At 51.6% G+C, this 19,630-nt stretch overlaps 1 protein-coding gene across 2 annotated transcripts in view; it reads right to left on the bottom strand.

The window, feature by feature from the left end:
- The window catches only part of EPAS1 (endothelial PAS domain protein 1), a 97,154-nt gene that overhangs the window by 34,510 nt on the left and 43,014 nt on the right, over positions 1-19,630 (bottom strand). For both annotated transcript variants that reach the window (XM_075535925.1, XM_075535924.1), the window contains exon 2: positions 8,802-8,992. In XM_075535925.1, coding sequence (XP_075392040.1) covers positions 8,802-8,992 — 191 coding nt within the window. The remainder of the gene's footprint in view (positions 1-8,801; positions 8,993-19,630) is intronic.

Here is a 19,630-nt window from a genome sequence, read left to right as displayed (position 1 = left end):
TGGCCGCGGTGGCAGGGCTCTCAGTCACGGGTGGGAGCATAGGAGTGCACAGAAAGAGGTTCCCGCAGACAGCTGTTTCCAAGAAAGAGATGCGAGGGAACTTGTGGAAGACAGGCTTTCACTTAGTAGAGAGCAGGGCTTCTCTGGCTGGGCATGTCGGAGAAGGTAGAGTCAGCAGCAAACCCTGCCCAGCCACTTAGAGGAGGCCATCTGGCTGAAGAAGTAGGCCCATTCCCCAATCTCAGCGACCAGGCTGGGACTCTGGGGGCATCTCCTATCTCAGGGCCAGGGCTTTGGGGCAGACGTGTGACATCTCCGAGCATCATTCAGCGGGGATTACTCTGGAAGTGGCCTGCTGAATGGTTTGGAGGGTGGAAGCCAGAGACACGGAACAGAGTAAAGAGGCAACTGCACTGGTGGCAGGCTGGAGAGGTGGTTGCTAGGGGCAACCTGGTAAAACATTCACCTCTAGATCATCCACCTAGACCTAGAGGAACCCGAGCCAGTCAAGTCTACTTCTGCTAGCTGTAAAATAGGACTCAACTATCGTCCCAGACAGACGAACCTCTCAGGCCCGGGCCCTGAGCCACTTCCTTGAGAACACAGACCGTGAGTTCAAGGGCCCGTTGCTCTGACTCAGGATTTAGCTGTAAACATGCATGTATTGCTATAAGAAAATTGTATCCCTCCAGTACAAGCATCAACTCAGGTATGCCTTGCTCAATTCGTAAAACAAGGAAGTGACAGCATCATTTGCCACTTATAAAAGTGAACCTTCAGGTCACGAAACGCCGTTTATCCCATTCAGATTATTCCAGGGAATGCAGGGTGCGCTGGAATCCAGGAGCGGTGGCCATGAAGGAATCGGTGCTGGGAAAGGGGGCCAAGGGCCTTTCTGCAATGGCGCCAGTCTTGTTTAACTATGTTTTCTCTTTTTTTCCTTGAACCTCCAAGTTAATGCTCTGGGCTACATCCCATTTTCATTCCTCAAGGAAAACACATTCAAATCAGGAGAGGTCCCTACCAAGGGGCTGGCTTCCAGGGCAACACCACCTCCCAGGACACAGGCTTAGAAAAGGTGCTGGAGTCCCAGACGCTGCTGTTTCTGAGGGCCAGAGTGCCGCCTATTCAGGGCCAGAGCAGCCCTCAGAGCCAAGCACTGGGGTTAGAGTCATATCCTGAGAGCTTCCCCTCTGTTTACGATTCCTGATGGGAAAGGTCTTGTACCACACATGTCCCCACACTCGACTCCTGCTCAGGGTCTCTGTCGATGCACCTGCTCTTGACCAACTAACCATTCAGCTGAACTGATAATGGACCAACGCTCCAGGTGTGGGCGATAGCGCTGCAAACCTCAGCTCTGCCAGCTGCATGTAACCAGGGGCTTTAGAAGCGGTGACTGAACTCAGGGACTTCAAACTTTGGCATGCCCAGAAGCATCAGGGTGAGCCGGCTGAAACACACATGTCTGGGCCCAGCACTGGGCTATACATATCGTGGGGCCCCAGGCAGAGGGAAAATGGGGGACTCTCATACCAGAATTAAACCAAGCTCTGGGCCCTACTCAGTGGGGAGTCTTGCGTGACTGGACAGGCTGCGCACCCCGGCTTGGGAAAGGTTGTGCAGCAGTCGGTCGAGGTTGAGAGACAAGACCCTGTCTTTCTATCAAGTTCCCAGACGAGGTGGTACTGCCGGTCCTCAGCCCACTCCTGAGAACCGCCACCTTAAGTCAAGGTCCACGAGCTAACCTAATAGGCTGGGGGTATCTGCCTATTTTGGCAAGTTGGAGGTTGGGTGAGGAGAGGTTTTCATCATCGTTTAAATGACGTCAGAGAGGCGACTCCTCTTTCTCCTGGCAAGCAGCAGGCCAGTCCTGTGGCTTCTGGTCCAGAGAAGAGACCTTTTTCTCTCTAATTGCTTTGATCTCAGTGGCAAAACTGACTTCAAAATCAAGAGTCCTCCTAAGACAACCCTGTTTGGGTTAACTGGGTCCAGAGGAAATACTTCTGCTAAAAATTTCCTGTTTTTTCACAGTTTCAACAGAGTCAAAACTGGTTTCCATCAGTGCCCAGTACGCACGCTTCCAGGAGGTGGCGAAATTGGCCACTGTGGCCGGCCAGCCAGCCTCCGGGAGGGTGGGAGGATGAGGGGGTGCTGTAGGGCCAGGATGGAAACAGAATGTCTTGGAACTGAAGCACAATGGCTGAAGGGCCAGGAAGCCAGCAGGCCGCTCCCAGGGGCCCAGGGACAGCAGGGTCTGGGTGGGGCCCCTTCCCTCGGTGGGACTGCTCTCTGCTGCGGCACGGACTTGTCCTTCTCGGAGCGTCAGAGTGCGCCTGGCCAGCCTGTGCCATCGCACTTGGAGGGGAGGGTGAAAGCCACTGGAGCTCAGCTCTCCTCGCTTCCCCGGGCCGTCTACCCTGACTTCCCTGCTCCTTCATGCAGGCGGGCATGCCATATGCCCTGGCATATCAACAACTTCAGCTCAGTGTAAGGCAGAAGGGAAACCCACTCAGTAGGCAGCTCCTAAGGAGGCACTCCGAGTAGTTCAGGGGTGGAATTCTCGCCTTTCCTGCAGGAGACTGGGGCTTTATTCTCAGCCAATGTACCTCCTACATGGCCATCACCCATCACTGGTGGAGGCCGCATGTTGCTATGATAGTGAACATCTCTTGGCAGGGTTTCCAGGCGAAGGAAGACTAGGAAGAAAGGCCTGGCGATTTGTTTCTGACCATCCACCCGTGAGAACATTGGGGATCACAGTGGTCTCATCCCCTTGTGTGCAATAGGTAGCCATGAGTCAGGGGCAAGCTAGATGTCAGCTAACCACAACAGAGCCACTCTTGGGCTCCTATGGTGTGCTAACACAAGATCACCGTCTGCTGCTGCCACCAGGGTGCCATCGCCCAGGCTAGGCAGCACCAGGGATCTCCAGACCTAGAGGGCTGTCTCTTGTCCTCAAAGGGTCTATGGACAGGCGGCTTCCATAGCAACTGAGAATAACCTTGGGGCAGATGAAAGGGCGGAGGCCACACCAGGCAAGCGAGAAGTTGTCCACTGGGTCTTTTAGTCCTTGGCTTGGAGGCAACAGCTGCCTGCTTCCCAGGACTGTCAGGTTCGGACCCCAAAGAAGTGAGTCAGGGGGCCCCCAGAACCCAAGGCTGGGCTGGTATATGCGCAGCCTGGGGGAGCATTAAAGACCAGAGTCTTTAATGCTGAAAATAGCCTGGTAAACAGCTTTGATGGCTCCCCACAGCCAGGATATGCGAACCAAGGTTTCAGAGCACTTCTTCCGGACCACTGTCGGTTTCCTCTACGCAGCACCACGGGGGGTGGGGGGTGGGGGGCATGGGCAGCAGGAGCTAGACATCTGGGGTGGGTGGGCAAGCAGAGCAGAGCCCTCTGGGCCGGGTCTTTGAGCCCAGGCTGAGACCCAGTCCTGACTCTCAGATGGCCGGCTACCCCAGAATCCCGCCAGGACCCTTTCCTCTTGGTTTACATCCTGAGAGATCCCAGGGCTGCTGGGAGCGGCTGTGAAGACCAAGCTGGTGTGGCCTTCCTGGTTCTGTTATTATTACAGGGGCTTTCCTTTAAGGACTTTGCCTGCACGGCTTCCTCCTTTGCAGCCCTGCCTCCTAGACTCGTAGACCCACCACTGACCCCAGTCCCAGGTGTGTTGATTCTCCTTACAGTTAAGCTAAGGAGAAATTAATTTTTAAACATACCAAGAGCCATCCATCCGAACCCCACAATTAGCAGGCTCTGTGTCCAACCTGATCGGGCTCGCCTCCCAAGGACCCTGGATGCTCACCATTAGAGAACCATTCCTTTGTCCTTCACGTATCTCATTTTCCTGTCTGACCCTTTCGGTGTTGACCTTCACAAGATGCAGCACAGAACTGGGTTCAGCAAAGACCTACTGATGGAGCTGACTTTCTGTTTGTCGGTTTGTTTAAGGTGAAAGAATATTCTTCGGGCTAGGGCATTGTCTCTGGAAAGGATCGCCCATTCCATATGCTCTGTCCTTCAACGCCCTGGGATGGATCAGCTAAGAGGAGCCAGGTGGTGCAATGGATACGTGCTTGGCAATGACCTGAAAGGTCAGGGGTTTGAACCTACTGGCAGCTCCCTGGGAGAAGGGACGGGCAGCCCGCTTCCATCAGGATTACAGCCTTGGAAAGCCTTTGGGGACATTCAGCTCTGTCCCACCCGCTCACCATGCATTGGATTGGAATCGACAGCTCATTGACTCGTTTCCAAATGGGGCAGGAAAAGGTGCTGGTTTGGAGTGTGGGTCCAGTGTGTGTGTGTGTGTGTGTGTGTGTGTGTGTGTGTGGTGTGTGTGTGGGGGGGGGCAGAGGTTAGGGGAGGCAGGAAAAGGCAAAAAGGAGGAGGAGGGGGTATGGGAAGGGCCTCAGAAAATAAATGTGAACATGGGCGAATAAGGGCACCAGAGACCAGACCTGAAATCACAGCTTTGCTCTTTTGGGGCCCATCTTTCCTCTGCGGAAAGCTCACACAGCAAACCCTAAGACCGCTAGTCTCCCCCACATAGCAGTGCTAGGCTGCCAGCAACCTCCATCTCTCGGAAGACTCACATCTTCACCAAGCCCCTGCTAGTGCATCAGTGGTCAGCCGGCCCTTCTAATCAGAGGCTGTGCCCCACGCGATTCCCAGCATGGTGTAAAGCGAATCTTGACTGAGGAGCAGCAGCTTGCGGACTGGAAGCTCAATCTGAGAGCGAGTGCTAGCTCCTCCTCCTCCTCCCTTTCCCCCCTCCTCCTCCCCCTCCCCCTTCCCCCTCTCCTCCTCCTCCTCTCCCCCCTTCTCCTCCTCCTCCTCCTCTTCCCTCCCTTCCTCCTTCCCCCCCTCGGATTGGCTGCTGCTGGGTGCCCTTGGAGTGCACCAGTGACCCTGAGCTCCCGAGAGAGTGGGGGGTGAGAGGTGGTGGTGGGGGGGCTCATCTTGAAAGTGACTTTTGAGGCAATCCGGACACTGATGTTCCCGCCACAGCGCGTTCTGTTCTCAGGGCCTGCCACCGCCTCGTGGAAGCTACTATTATAAAGCCATTGTTTCAGTTTGTTTCCTGTGATATCAATCTCAATCAGCTGCCCAGACCCACAACCTGAATTTCTCAGCGTCAAGGTTTCCTCTCCAACATTCCCACACAGAACAGCCTACTGTGAAAATCAAAGGGAAATGTGTTACTAAGTAAAGAAGCAAGGTTTGTCTACAGCAAAACCTGCCCCCACCCCCCACTTTTTTTTAGCCTTTTCAACTCTGAGGTATGCGACAGGCTATTTCCTATCAGAAAGCTCACCTTGGATCCCTTCAGGACCAGGGGTGTGTGAGTGGCGACTGGGAGGGTAGAGGGAGGGTGGGTTGGAAAGGGAGAACCAATTACAAGGATATACATGTGACCTCCTCCCTGGGGGACGGACAACAGAAATGTGGGTGAAGAGAGACGTTGGACAGGGCAAGATATGACAAAATAATAATTTATAAATTATCAAGGGTTCATGAGGGAGGGGGGAGTGGGGAGGGAAGGGAAAAAAGAGGACCTGATGCCAGGGGCTTAGGTGGAGAGCAAATGTTTTCAGAATGATTAGGGTAAAGAATGTACAAATGTGCTTTACACAATGGATTGTGATAAGAGTTGTATGAGCCCCTAATAAAATAATTTTTAAAAAAAGCTCACCTTGGTCAGAAAGGCTTAGATAATGAATTTGTGGTCGCCTGGGTCCTGGACAAGCTCAGCAACTCTGTCTTGATCAGAGTTTGCTGGATGGTGGGTAAGCGAGACCAGTACGGGTTTTGTTCTGGGGTTTCTTGCACACGGTACCTCCAACAGCCCAGACACCCACTCTTCTCATAAACGCATTTACTTGCTATCAATGATTTTTATGTTAAACTGTAACTTGCTATGTGTGGCCGGCAATGAGAGAGGGCTCTCTGGATCCCGCTATCTCCGTGCCAGAAGAACAAGGCCAGATTAAGTACTCACTTCTTTTGGGCCATCAGGAAACTATGGCCCAGAAACAGCAGTGACATCTTTAAAGGTTACAGAGAAAGGGAAGTGGCCTGACAATCCACAAAAGCAAAATGGGGTGAGAAAAGAAGAGAGAGAGAAAGAGAGATTCCATCTACCATGATTCCTGAAAGCCGTTTCCAAGAAATGCCTGTCCCAGGGCCAGCACCAGGAGCAGCTGGGCAGGGAAGTCAGAAGAAAGAGGAGGCTGAGGAGCCACCTTCTCCTCCCCTGCACAGAGTTCCCGCCCCTCCTCCTGCAAGGCATTTATGGGAAGAAGAAGAAAAACAAAATAAAAAGCCTTCAAGGACACCAGGCCAGATGGTTAAATGTAGAAACTTTTTATCCTTGCCCATCAGTTTCCCTCCTGCCAGAGGCGGCCAGAGCTGACATACTGTAGAGGGCAGGTTGTTTGCGTCCGTAACTTACAACAGCTCCTGAATTGGGACGGGCATATCCAGCTATGACGAGTCCGCCCTCCCTTGGCATGCCTCGCCCACGGGGCTCCCACCAGCATGCTGGCACGGGACATGCTCAGAGGACCCGGCCTTCAGCTCAGCCCCTCTCCAAGCCCATCTCTGGACCACTGAGAAAGATGACCAGGCTCCCAGGTGGGCCACAGGGCTTTGCACGCAAAGGGCAGAAAGAGCACCGCAGACGTCTTCCCCAGACATCACTCAGGACAAGTGCCCGCCCCCCCCCCACTCTTGCCTTTTTCTCCTTGCCCCATCCGAGCCTCGATACCCTTTGCCCGGCCAGGGTTGTGATAAGTTCCTGCCCCCTCATTCCTGCCTTTTCCAGCCATAGAGATTCATGGGGACCTGAATTCCAGATGCAGAACCACCACGTGCTACATGGGTGACCTTGACTTCCCCTTTTGATCAAGAAGGAGGGCCACCTGACAGGCTCAGGGGCTTCAAACATAGTGGCCCTGGGTTGATGTATTACAGCAGAAACCTGCGAAAGTCAGGCCCCGGCTACAGAGGAAGCTGAGAAGGAACACGCAGCTGGTCTCTGCTGAGAGGGCGACAGAACAGTGGTGGGAATGCACCCCGGCCACAGCGGACAATGTGCGTGACCCAGGAAAGCCAGGCTGTCCTGTCTAGCAGCGGCTCTCCTAGGTTTCCTTGTACCCCTTTCTGGGGCGAAGAGAGTGGAGATTGGAGAGCAACGCAACCGCTCCCTGAAAAGGAACAGCATTTCAAATCGTCTAGCGGGGAGGTGGAGGAGGAGGCCATTCTCTCCTTGTGGAGAAGGGGTCTCCCTACAGCTACTCCTGAGCCGGCAGCGGTCTAGTCCGTGTATGTGCAAAGGTGATGCCAACGCAGGACTGGCCACGGCCTTCACCTGTGCAGGCAGACGAGCCGCCGTGTGTGTAGAAGGAGGCACCCGCGTGGCACGATGGCTTCCTCCCTGCAGCCAGTCCACCGCGCCTGGCTTTCATGATCATCCACGACTAGGGCTCTGCTGCGCTTTGTTTTGTGGAAAGTATTTATAGCACTTGGCGAGGCCCTCGGCCCCCAGGCCCCCACTCCTGCCTGCTCCTTCTGACACTCGGCACAATCGCCCCCTGCACACGTGCAGCTCGGGGGTCCTGAGCCCTCCACCTCTCAGGTTCTTTGAGTTGCCATCTAGTTTCTGAAAGTCGTCCCCCCATATCCTTCCTGTGTTACAGGGGCCCAGAATAGCACAAGGAGGCCTGGCCTCCAGGCCTCACACTGGATTCCCTCTGCTCAGGGTGGCTTTCCCAGAATAGCTGGTTCCTAACAGGACGGCAGCATCAACCTGTCCCCAAGGCACCAGGCTCACCTGGGAAGATTGAAAACCCACCCCCAAGAACCTTCTTCTTCACGCCTGCGGGGTGGGATAAGCGTCACATGCCATGCAGCTTTCTCACAAGACTTTCCGTCTACAGCAGCGGTTCTCAACCTGTGGGTCGCAACCCCTTTGGGAGTTGAACAACCCTTTCATAGGGTCCGCCCAATTCATCACAGTAGCAAAATGACAGTGATGCAATAGCAACAAAAATAATATTATGGTTTGGGGGGTCACCACCACATGAGGAACTGTGTGAAAGGGCCGTGGCATGAGGAAGGGTGAGAACCTCTGGTCTACAGGGATTCTGTACAGCTTCTGAAGTGGGAGGATTCCCCGGGCACCTCTGTGGTCAAGACTAACAGGAAATGGTTTCTGAAGAAGATGAGCTTTTTTTGAAGAGTGGGGTGCTGGTAGATATTTGGTGACCTGGAGAGACAAGGGTGGGTGAGAATTGGGGCACTGGGGGGTGCTTGCCATCACGGATGCCCCCGACAGGTGCTTCACGGGGATCTCTGTCAATTCTCACAGATACCCTATGATGTCTGTTTTCAGCCCCATTTTATAGATAAGAAAAACTGGCTAGTGAGGGGGGCTGGGGAGGGAAACATTATCTTCCATTCTGGAGAAGGTTAAGTGGGGCGATAAGAAGTGAAACCCTTCCTAAGGGCTGAAGCCAGTGTGCAATATGCCAGCTGACCACCGGGCTGGGGAGTCAGTAAAAGCTGCTCTTAATTCCTCCCTGCTTCAGCTTCTAGATCCTTCCAGGTTCGAGGGCTGGGGCAATGCTGGGAAGGAGGAGTCTGACCTGGAGGAGTCGCAGTGTTCCTGTGGGTGAAGTTGTGCAGAGTGGGGGGTTCCTCAGGAAGAAGGCCTTTCTGGCCAACTTCAGACTCGGATGACAGGGCGCCCTAGGTGTCGCGACATGTGAGCACACGTGCGTCTGTGCCGGCCTCACCTGAGGACAGGAGCTTGTGTGTGCGCAGGAAGCTGATGGCCAGCCGCATGATGGAGGCCTTGTCCAGGTGGGCGCTCACGCTGTGAGGCAGGGGCAGCTCGTGGGCCAGCTCGTAGAAGACCTCCGTCTCCTTGCTTCGCCGGCACCTGGCAGCATCTCGGGACTTCTCCTTCCTCCTCTCCGAGGTGCTCCTGAAAGGGGCGGAGAGGGGGGTTAGTCACAGTCAGCCTGCTACAGTGACAAGGGACTCCAAGGGACTGCGTTCTGGGTCTTGGAAGTTTCACGCCTTTGGCGGGATGCTGTCTTCTCGGATTTCTACCACGTGGCGGGGGAGGGAAGGGAGGGTCTTTCCGTTCGCTTTTCTGGTTCTGGCTTTCCAAGGTCTTCCTGTACATCCCTGATCAAGACACCCCCTAAAGAGATTCCTGGATCTAAGTCCAAGTCCAAACTCAGGAAGGTGAAGGTGGCCTTCAAACGCCTGCTAAGTTTAGAAGTCAGATTGCCTGGGGTGGAATTCTAACTTTTCTGCTTGCTAGTTCCGTAGACCTAACCTACTGAAACCGCTCGGCCTCATGTTCTTCATCTGTAAAATTCTGAAAATAGTGCCCACGCCACAGAGTTATTGTGAGGCTTAAAGGAGGTAATTTAAATAAAATCATTAGCACCAGGCTTATCCTAACTATAAGCAATTGATGTCTGCTAGGTCATATATGTTTTTAATTGGTCCATGGGAAATTCATCATGAAAGTTAAAAAAAAGGTATAAAATACAGCATAACCCTAAATAAAATATAGTATAACCCTATTGTGATACCATTATGTAACTGGTAATCCTTACACATTATAGAAGGACAGGTCTAGAAATACCACAACAACGATGATATCATCTTTATCCGATATGAGGATGGTAAAACAGTATCACTGCAAAATGGAGATATCTGCATTAAAGAAGAAGATGCCAGGATGTGAAGCTACAGTTCTCTGACTTACGCTCCGTGAAGGTCTATGCAGGTAAGCCTTCTCGGAAGCACTATGCTCTTACCTTGAGACCAGATGAACATGATGGTTGGACATCCCTGAGGGCTCAAACCATGTCTGGCTAAATGTTCTGCGAGTTTGAGAAACAGCAAGACGTCTGAGGGGACACTCTTAGGGCTGTGGTGTGGGTGAGGCCAAGTGTCCCAAGGGCATTCTCAGAGGACAGCCCTTACCACCTTAGAAGGATGAGTAAGTGCATCGCCGGTATGGGGGGGCGAGGGGGAGAATTCCTCAGCACAACTTTCCCGTCTTCTTCCTAATGTGATTGTTAATTTTCTTAATATTTCCTCCTAAGTCATCCCCAAAATATCCGGTGCCCTTTGAGAAAAATCTATCAAGATTATCCCGGTTGGAATTCCCTAAGCAGTCACCATAACCTTCTGAGCTGACCTCTCTGCTTTGAAATACAATGGCTCCAGCACATCCCTCTGACGTCACTGTTTTGATGGAATCTTCTTTGCAGGCATCCTGATGAGACTAAGACAGGAGTCTGACCCAGAGGACCTGTCTGCAGACATTCACGGATCACAGAGATGTGCTGAATCACATTTCGTTTGGAATAAATCAGTGCATGTATGAGCTAGAAACCTATTAGTGAAACTTTTTTTTAAACTTATTTTCATCTGTTAATATAGAACCAGTATATTGATGATAGGGACCCTGGTGACATAGTAGGCTACATGTTAGACTGTTATTCACATCAGCTGTTCAAAAACTACTAGCTCCTTGAGTATTGGTGAGAGCCCATGGGCTAAAGGCAAGGCGACCAATGGGCGCCCTGTGGAAGCTGAGTGAGGCAGCCCACATTGAGTTGACCAGAACCCGACCAGATGGAGGTGTTTGAGCCTGTGAACTGGTGCATATTGTTGCTGACTTTATGGATGGCCAGTCGGGATTTGACTTTGCTTATGGATGCAGACTTCACAAGGTTCCCACTGGAATGAAGATGTCTTCATGTTAAAAAATATGATTGTCTCCTCAGAGCACTGGGTTGGTGTAAGCAGGCAGTATATAAATTGGATACCCAAAATTGGGGGGATAAAGGCATGAAGTGGTTGGCTTACAAACTTTCATAGGTGGGGGAACATCTTCACAGGATTATAGGATTAAGGAGTAGGTGTTACTTAATTGTAATTGTGAAGCTAAAGAATTGTGTACAGATGCCAAGTTGACAAGGGGTAGGTTGAGGTAGTTAATTGTGCCAACCTAGCCAATAAACACATGTGGGGTTAATTGAAGGGCGGAGGAATAAATGACTCGGTGAGCCTCGCCTATCTAGTTCTCAGGTCTCTTGCTTTCTGATGGTTGGACCAGGGTGCAGCTGCCTTAGCCAGTTTTCTGCTTCAGCTGGCAAGGTTGACTTCCTGCAAGAGATCCCTGAGGAGAAGCCACATGGACCTACCCTGATGCTGCCCTGGGTGCTGGAGCACCCATGGTAGAGACCCCTACCAGCACTGAGATGTTTACACATTCACTGACTCGGCTTTCCTCCTGCAGTCGGCATCATTGTGTGTGTTTTGTGAGATGGAGGAGGACTTTGTGGATTGGTGTCAGACATACAGGTTAATGTTGGACTTGTGGGCTGGGCAGCACTGGGTTGGGATGTTTTCTTGATATGCACTTAACCTTTATATAAAACTCTCTCTTATCCATAACTTTCTGTGGATTTGTTTCTCTGAAGTACCCAGACTAACACATGAGGAAATAGGCTCATCGAGACCAGCTCTTCCACTTGAGGTCTCTCAATAGGTAAGTGGGCAGTTGGGGCTTTCATCCAAGCAGCTGGGCTCTAGAATTCAAGCTGTGAACCACCCATACACTCCTCTCTCTAAAATGATCATAGTAGCACCCTGAGGGTGGTGAGGTTAAGGGTAATGTTTCTCCCTTAGGGACCTTGCTTATCTGTATTTCTTTATGTCGTTTTACATATAACCTATATGGCTTGTTGAATAAATAGGTTTGCTTTTCATTAAAACACGTGTCCAATGTAATCCATGACTGTCAAGGTCTCCATCTAACCAGTTGCTCCCAGCTCACTCTGTCTACTCCTGAGGTCTCCAAAACAGGGTCTGCTTACCCTTTTGTTTAGCCTTTAAAGCCTGTTACCTGGACAGAAAACCCAGTATTTGGGGATCCACAGAATGCTCTCAGATACAACTCTCAGACCTCTCAAGACTTGAGGCAGAAGTACCCTTTTGACTTTTCATAGGCATCTGTTATGGACTGATCAGATTATAGCTGCCCCCCCCCTCGCAAAGTGTGTCCAATTGGCTGGGCCATGATGCTCTGTGGTTCGGCAGTTGGGTGAACTAACTTGGCAGGTGTGTGATGACGTGCTTCTCTCTCGTGATCTGAGATGGTTAGTCCATCCGTTGTAAGGAGATTAGGGTGGGAACCAACATCCATACTCAGATCACAGCGCCAATTCCTTGTAAGAGGACTTTCCTCAGGGTGTGAGTGGTGTCAACTTTGATCTTTGATGAGATGAAAAGGAGGGAGGAGTAAAAGGAAACTTACTATTGCCACAAAAGAACAAGGGATGGAAAGAGTCCTTTTGTGCTGAGAATCTGCTAGACCCAAAGGAAATTTGATGGCAAGACCTATGGAGTTGTCCAAGGGACATAGGTGTTGAAAGAGACAAGGACCTTCCTCCAGAGCCAACAGAGAGAGGAAATTTTCCCCAAGAGTTGGCACTGAGTTTGTGCTTCTAGCCTCCTAAACTGTGAGAGAAGATAACTTTGTATTTGTTGAAGCTATCTGCTTATGGTATTTCTGTTATAATAGCACTAGATTTCTAAGACATCAGCAAATCCTAAAACCAGATCACTGCCATTGAGTTGAAGCCGATTCACAACAAGCCCCTTGTGGGTTTCCGAGAGTGTAACTGCTTATGGGAGTAGAAATCCTCATCCTTCTCCCGGAGTGGCAAGTGCAGGATCTAATGTTCTCCAGTGCTTCCTTGTAAAAACAGAACACTCAGCTCCCTGGATGGACGGAGTATCCTATACTCAGGCTGCAGGAAGAATTTTCCAACAGCTGTTGGTCATCAGGAAGAACCTTCAGAAAGATTGTAAAGTGGGCAAAACGGTTTGGTTTACTCCACCTCTCTTTTCTTTCCTTCATCGAATCCCCGCTCCATTTTCTCTCCCAGCAGCCTGGGTTCTATATGTTGATCCCCCACCCTCTCAGGAGTTGCCCTTAGGGAAATTTGGCTGCAGGACCTTTAACCTTGAGTGCCAGCTTGTGTATTCTCACCTTCCATTTGCATTTTCTTCCTGACCCCTGATTATGGAACAACAGCGACCGTTGTTGGTTGGAGGGCAATCTGGAGCAGGAAGGGAGCATGAGCAGGGGTCAGGACACCAACATTGCACATCCCATGGCTTGGCATGGGTGTCTTTGCCAGCATTGCAACTAACACGCATGGACAGAAGCCTCCCCTCCCCCACTCATTGGCATCTACACCTGTGCTGATTGCTGCAAGAAGAACTTAACGCACGAGGTCTCATTACGAACCTCTGAATAGCACAATAGGGTAGATCTCATTGGCGCAGTTGACAGACGTGGGAACCGATCAGACATAACATGGGGATGGGCCAAATGTCACATTGCCAATGTCTACATATGTCCTCGGAGGATGTATCGTAGCTACAGGAAATCACACGACACGTGGGTGCTCTCTAATTTCATCCTCATGACCTGACTCGACGAGGTTGACCCGGCAGGCACGTGTGTCCTTGTACCCCCTTTCCGTAGATCTGTAAACGGAGGCCCAACCAGGTTAACTGCTTGTCAAAAGCGTGCCAGCTTAACTAGGGGCCTAGCTAGATCTAGGAGCAGTACACTTCTCATCCTAGGCCAATGCTCTTTTCACCATATAATTGTGGGGGGAGGGAGGCGACTTTAGCAGGGAACAAAGGAAGAGCAGCCTCTTAGTCTTTGTACTTCCAAAAAGAAAGACAGCCGCTCACAGGGTCTTAGTGGCAAAGCCATCACCTGCACTTGAGGGGCCTTGTTCTTAACCTTGCACTCTAGGGCCAGGCTAGTATAACTCTGACAGAGTCAGGAGAGGCCTGTCTATTGACGATTTTTGGAGCAGCACACAAAAGTTGGCCATCACCTGACCAGCAACACCCAAGAACAAGGGGCATTCCCACCCGGTGTGAAGATAAGACTTCTCCATACCGGGAGGCTCATAGTCTTGTTGCTCACACTGTGTAGCACAGGCTCTTGGCGAATAGCACCTGGGCTGGGAAGGGAGCGAGCTGGTGCTTTGTGACCCAGATAGGGGATTCTGAATTGGAAAGCACGCTCTCTGTGCCTTGATACCTTATTTTGCCTGGGTTTGATAAGGTAAGAGTGACAAGGTTAGAAGTCCTTAAAAGCCCTCTTCAAAGGAAAGCTAGGGACAACTGATCACAAAGGTCCCATTATCTGGCTAATCACGGCATTAGTCACATTCAGACTTTGACCCTAACAGCTGTACTTCATCACCAAATAAATGGAGTCTTGGGGTTGGAGGTGGCCCTGTCAGTCAGGCTGTCCCCGACCAGTTCTCTGGGCCAGGCCGCTGAACTTGTCTTCTTAGGTCCAAGAGGTTCCATTTCCTAAACCAACACACTTGGCTTTCTCTTCCAGGACGAGCCGCCCATAAACTGCAGTCGGTTTTCAAATGGCAGTCGTAGCCCTTGTACACAGAAGTCAGCGTTTGTCCTTTCTGCTCTGTGAGAATTCCCTGGTTGCCCTTAAATAGAGATCCCATCCTGACTTCCTCTCATCTTCAGAAAAGGGGCGGAAATTCATGTTGTTCCCCAGCTTTCTTGACAGTCCAAGTTCCTTCTCCTGGGCCCCGGTGGTGGGCCTACTTCCACACAGCCCTTGTCCCCGGGGCCACACCCCAAAGTGTGTGTGGAGCCCCATGCTGGGCCCTGTGGAGAAAGGGCAGAGCTCACAACCTTTGTCCTGAAGGTGTCTGCAGTCTAGTTAAGGAGAGCCGACCACGGAGACCTCCTGATTAGCCGTCCAAATAATAGAACAGGCAAGACACAGGACAAGGGATCATGATAAGCAACATAATGGTCTGAGCAACAAGGTCCGGACAGGCTGGTCAGGAAGGCGGAGCCTGAGCTAAACCTAGAAGGCCCAAGACCTAAACCCTGCCAGTGCTTAGGGGACCAGAAGTGGCTTCTAAATAGCTGTTATCTTGTCTGATTCGCACACCAGCACTGAGAGGGAGAATCGATTAGCCCCATTGCATTGATGACGGTGTGGAGATTTGGAATGATTAAGTCGCTTGCAAAACTAAGAGCCACTGTCTCAAACAAGCAGTTCTCCAAAATCAAAGGTTTTCCCCTTGGCAGCGAGGAAACAAACGTTTACCGTTCGCCTTTGAAGTGCCTGTGCTTCGTTAGCTACGTTCCCACAGACTGGGCGTTCACATGCACAATGGGAAGAAGAGGAGGTCTAAGATTTGAGGGGGTGGGGAGACAAAGTGACATCAAGGTTCCACAGGGAGGGGCTTGTCCTTAAATGAACTCTTGCTCACCTTAGGAAAAGACCTGGTACGTTAGAAGTAGGATTAAGAACCAAATGTTGTTGTTCTTGTTAGCTGCAGTCAACACACACACACACACACACACACACACACTGCCTGGCACAACGTGATCAAACTCTTGCGATTCACCAGGTTTTTGTTGGCTGACTTTCAGAAGGAGATGGCCAGGTTTTTCTTCCTTGTCACTTTTGGGTCCCAGCCGAGATGAAGTATCTCGTCTCACAGTCGTAGTCTAACCACTCTACTCTTGGCCAAGGTGAGCCTGGGCTTTCGGATGATCACGGCTCAGAGCAGGCCTGGACGGTGTCACCAGCTGCACCACTGGGGTTGGTCACTGAGTTAGCTTCAGCTCATGACTTTTAGAATGATTAGGACTCACTTGCCTAATGCCAGCAAATGAGCAGGGCCGAAGGTTCGATGGCGTAGCTGCAGAATGGATTTCAGCAGGTCTAGAGGAGAGACCAGAATCAATGACGCCAACTTGGGGCAGTCTACTTCGTGGTGGTGAAATGCTGGGCAGGTAACAGTTCATGGGAGGCTGTGGTGGAGGGAGTGAAGGTCAAAAGCAGTTGGCAGAGCGCTAGTGACCCTCCAGTGAGGCAGGGTGGCTATTGACAAGGGCAGCCTGGTGCGTGAGGCATGCCCAGCTTAAGGCTGCAGATGGCAGAAGAAGCCACCAAGTAGAGTCACACTCAAGGCAACCTCCCGGGGCAGGGTGGAACTATCCCTGTGGGTTTCAGAGACTGTGGGAGCAGAAAGCCTGCCCTTTCTTCCTCTGAACAGCTGGGCGTCTTTGAGCTGCTGACCTTGTGCTTAGCAACCCGAGGCATAACTGCCATGCCACCAGGGCTCCTCTGGCTGAGCCAGAAAGGCACCAACATTTGTGGTTCTCGGCTGTGGCTGCTCAGTGGCCTCACCAGAGGAGCTCTGAGAAGCTGTCTGTGCTGCCTGAGGCTGGTGTCAGCAGCTGATGTGCAGCCTGGGCTGAGACAGAGCAGCACTGTTCCGGTGGAGTTGGCTCAACATTTTTCAAAAAGGCCTTTAGGTGGGGCACAGGTGGGCGATTGGAATGACATAATCATGGAGGTGCCAGTGATTGTGCTACTGCCTTTTTCAGAGATGTTGCAGGCAGAGCACACTGATGATGACCGCGTGCCTCCTGGACCAGGTCATCCGACCATCGCATGGGTTACACAGCGCTCTCCTTTCCCTTTGTGCAGGGCAGTGCCAGTGGCAACTGTCGCAGCCTTGGGAGCACTGGACAAAACTGTGTTGCACAGATTTGAGTGGCTGTGTTTTTTCGGAAGCAGATCACCAGACTTCTCTTCCAAGGCACCTCTGGATGCAGTGCAAACTGCAGCCTGCCTCGAAACCACCCGATGGTTATTGTGAGCGGCCGCCGAGCCCATTCCTATGGGTGGTGACTGAGGGTGTGGAACAGAGCTGCCCCACGGGGTCTTCAAGACTGAGACCGTTGGAAACCTTTTGAAAACAGATCACCATGCACGCCTGACTTCTGAGGTGCATCTGGGTGGGTTGTGACCTCCAACCTCTTAGCTAGTAGTCAGTGCTGCTTCAACCTTCTGCCACTCCTATAAAGACCGCCAGACGACCGGGCAGATTCCAGATGCCGCTGTCAGCTCCGAATGCTCCAGGGCAGCCAGCATCCATCAGTGTGGATGGGAAGAGGGGAAGGTGGGAGGCTGAGAATACCCAGGTTTCTAGGCTCAAGGTCACACCTGTAAGGACCCCTTCTAAAACCCAATTGTTTTCTCTGCCTCTACCATGCACTGTGTCCACCTTCGATTTTTCTAGGAGCGAACGTGACCCTCACTGCCCCAGGTGATGAAAGTAATGAGACAGAGTTGAACGAGACACTACATTTAAACAAAACTCCTCAAAACACCCCTCTCGGAAGGAGGTAGCCATTGCGCTAAGTCTCGATTTTAGATGGGTTTCAGAGCCGCGCAAGAAAATGAATCATCACACTTCATAGAGCGCGTTTCATTTTCAACCTCCAACAATATTATCCAGCTTACCCACGCGCGTTAGTCACCAGACTTGGCTGTGGATGGCTCCCAGTTGTTGGAAAGACACAATGTGCCCTTGGGAGATAAGGCTTTGCCACAATTGAAGGCATTCAAAAGAATGGCCTTTGGCTCTGGAGGCAGTTCCCCAAGAGGGGCTCAGCCTTGGAGAGGAGGGCAGCGTTCCAGGGCCGGCTCTCTGCGCACCTCTGGGCGTTGTCTGCAGGCAGCAGTGATCAGTAGGGGGATCTATTATGTTGGGGGGGTAGGGGTGGCGCCATCAGCATTAACTTATCAAAATAGAAGAGATTAAACTGGCAAATTCAGGAGAAACTAGAGGAATCAAACAGATCTGGACATAGAAAAACAAGCACACAAACAAACCAGGAATACCTTTGATATACACATTCCCTGTGGGGGGCATCGGTCTCTACTCAGAAAGAGACCACAGCCCAACTGGAGATGAGATTAATAATTAAACAAAACAAAATCCCACTGCCGTCAAGTCCATTCCAATTCTTGGTGACCGTTTATAGGGTTTCCAAGATTGTTACATCTTTATGGGAACAGGCAGCCACTTCCCTCTCCTACAGAGGAGCTGGTGGGTTTGAACCTCTAACCTTGTGCTTAGCAACCCAACGCCTAACCCAATGGCCCCACCAGGGCTCCTAAGGCTAATGCTACAGACCAGCAAATCAGAAAGGCTAACAAATAAAAAGTGAATCGTGCAAAGAATGGGGAACATGCCTGCAGGCTGGAAAAGCTGGACCGGATGACTTCACCTCGGCTCTGCCAGAAGAAGGAATCCCAGAGAGGGGCTGACACCTTAATAGCCTCTTGGCCTTACCTCCTCTGGGATGCTCCGCAGCTCCCTGGCCTACTCTGATGGTGCTGCCCTGGAGCAGAGGGTCTGGCCCAGATTCAGAGTTGACAGCAAGTCTGGAGTCCACCTAACCTGGCTCTCTAATGGTCCATCCTGCTGGGCACTGGCTGGAGATGCTTATCAGGTAGCTTTCTCTGCTCTGGGCTGCCTTAGGGAAGAGAGCAGCTAATTCAATTACTGAGCAGCCGCACAGGTACAGACCATCTGGGGCTCCAGATTAACCCAGCTCCTTACGTCATCGGCGGCCGATGAGGGATGAGGACGACGCGTGGACTCCCTAAGGCAGCTGGGGAAAACTGCGTGCTCCCGAGCAGCAGTGCAGACGCCTTCAATGTGTTGAGCTTCAACAAGCCCAAGCCTGCACTCTTCATAGTCCGCCTTAGGTTGATACATTTGTATCACCCATTCGTTTACAAAGCAGTTACACATACAAGATGGCTTTAGTCTATACACACACTGAGTGGGCTACAAAGAGCAGGCACTATCAGCCCATTTTACAGAGGAGGGCCATTAATGCCCAGAAAGGGTAGAGGCTACCTGTGAACCTCGCTCCCAACAAGTGCTCTCTCCAGGACACTACCCTCCCACTGGGCTACCAAGATCTCTCCTTACAGGGCCAAGGATGTAGACTCTGCACTGACTCCTTTAGCTAAGGATGCCCCATCTTGGGTCCATTTCTATCTGCATCAGCCAGAGGGTGGAAGGAAGGTTGAGGGCTGGCGGTGTGGGCCTTTCATATGGGCTCCCCACTCGAGCCAGCAGAGTCTTATCTCACAGCAGATGCCACTAGAGGCAGAAGAGGACCCTGAAACAGGCAGAGGATGGGTACAGGCCCCTGGGAGCTAGCATAAGGAATCTGTCTGAAAGCCTCTGCAGAGGCCTCTGCTGGGGTGGGGCAGGTGGGGAGGTGGGGGGGGTCCGTGAGACTCACAGTTCTCCTGGACTCTAGGAGCTCTTCCACACACCCTGGTGTGAGGGCCTCCACTTCCCCTCCACATCCCACCTTAGAGACTCTACCCTGCCCAGCTTAGCTCTACAGCCTGATCTGCTCTTACCATCCCCTAGCCTATAGCTGTCTTCTTTGTTTGCCTGTTTCCCTCCATTTATTTCGCTTTGGTAGCTTTTGTCTTTGAAGCCATTAATTCTTGATGGAAAGGATCCATCATTGTGTTTGATGGTTTTGGGGTTTGTTTTTTTTTTTTAGTTTTCATCATTTATGTGTGTTTGTGTGTGTGTGTGTTTCTGTCTGTCTGTTGCCCATGCTTGGTGTCCTCTAAAACACAAGTGGGACCAAAACGAAAACTAACAGCCTGCTACAGTCGAGTTGA

This window comes from Tenrec ecaudatus, chromosome 17 (assembly GCF_050624435.1).
Source record: "Tenrec ecaudatus isolate mTenEca1 chromosome 17, mTenEca1.hap1, whole genome shotgun sequence".
NCBI classification, from domain to species: Eukaryota; Metazoa; Chordata; class Mammalia; order Afrosoricida; family Tenrecidae; genus Tenrec; species Tenrec ecaudatus.
Note: the sequence above shows the minus strand (reverse complement) of the source record. Positions and strands in the feature narration are given on the sequence as shown.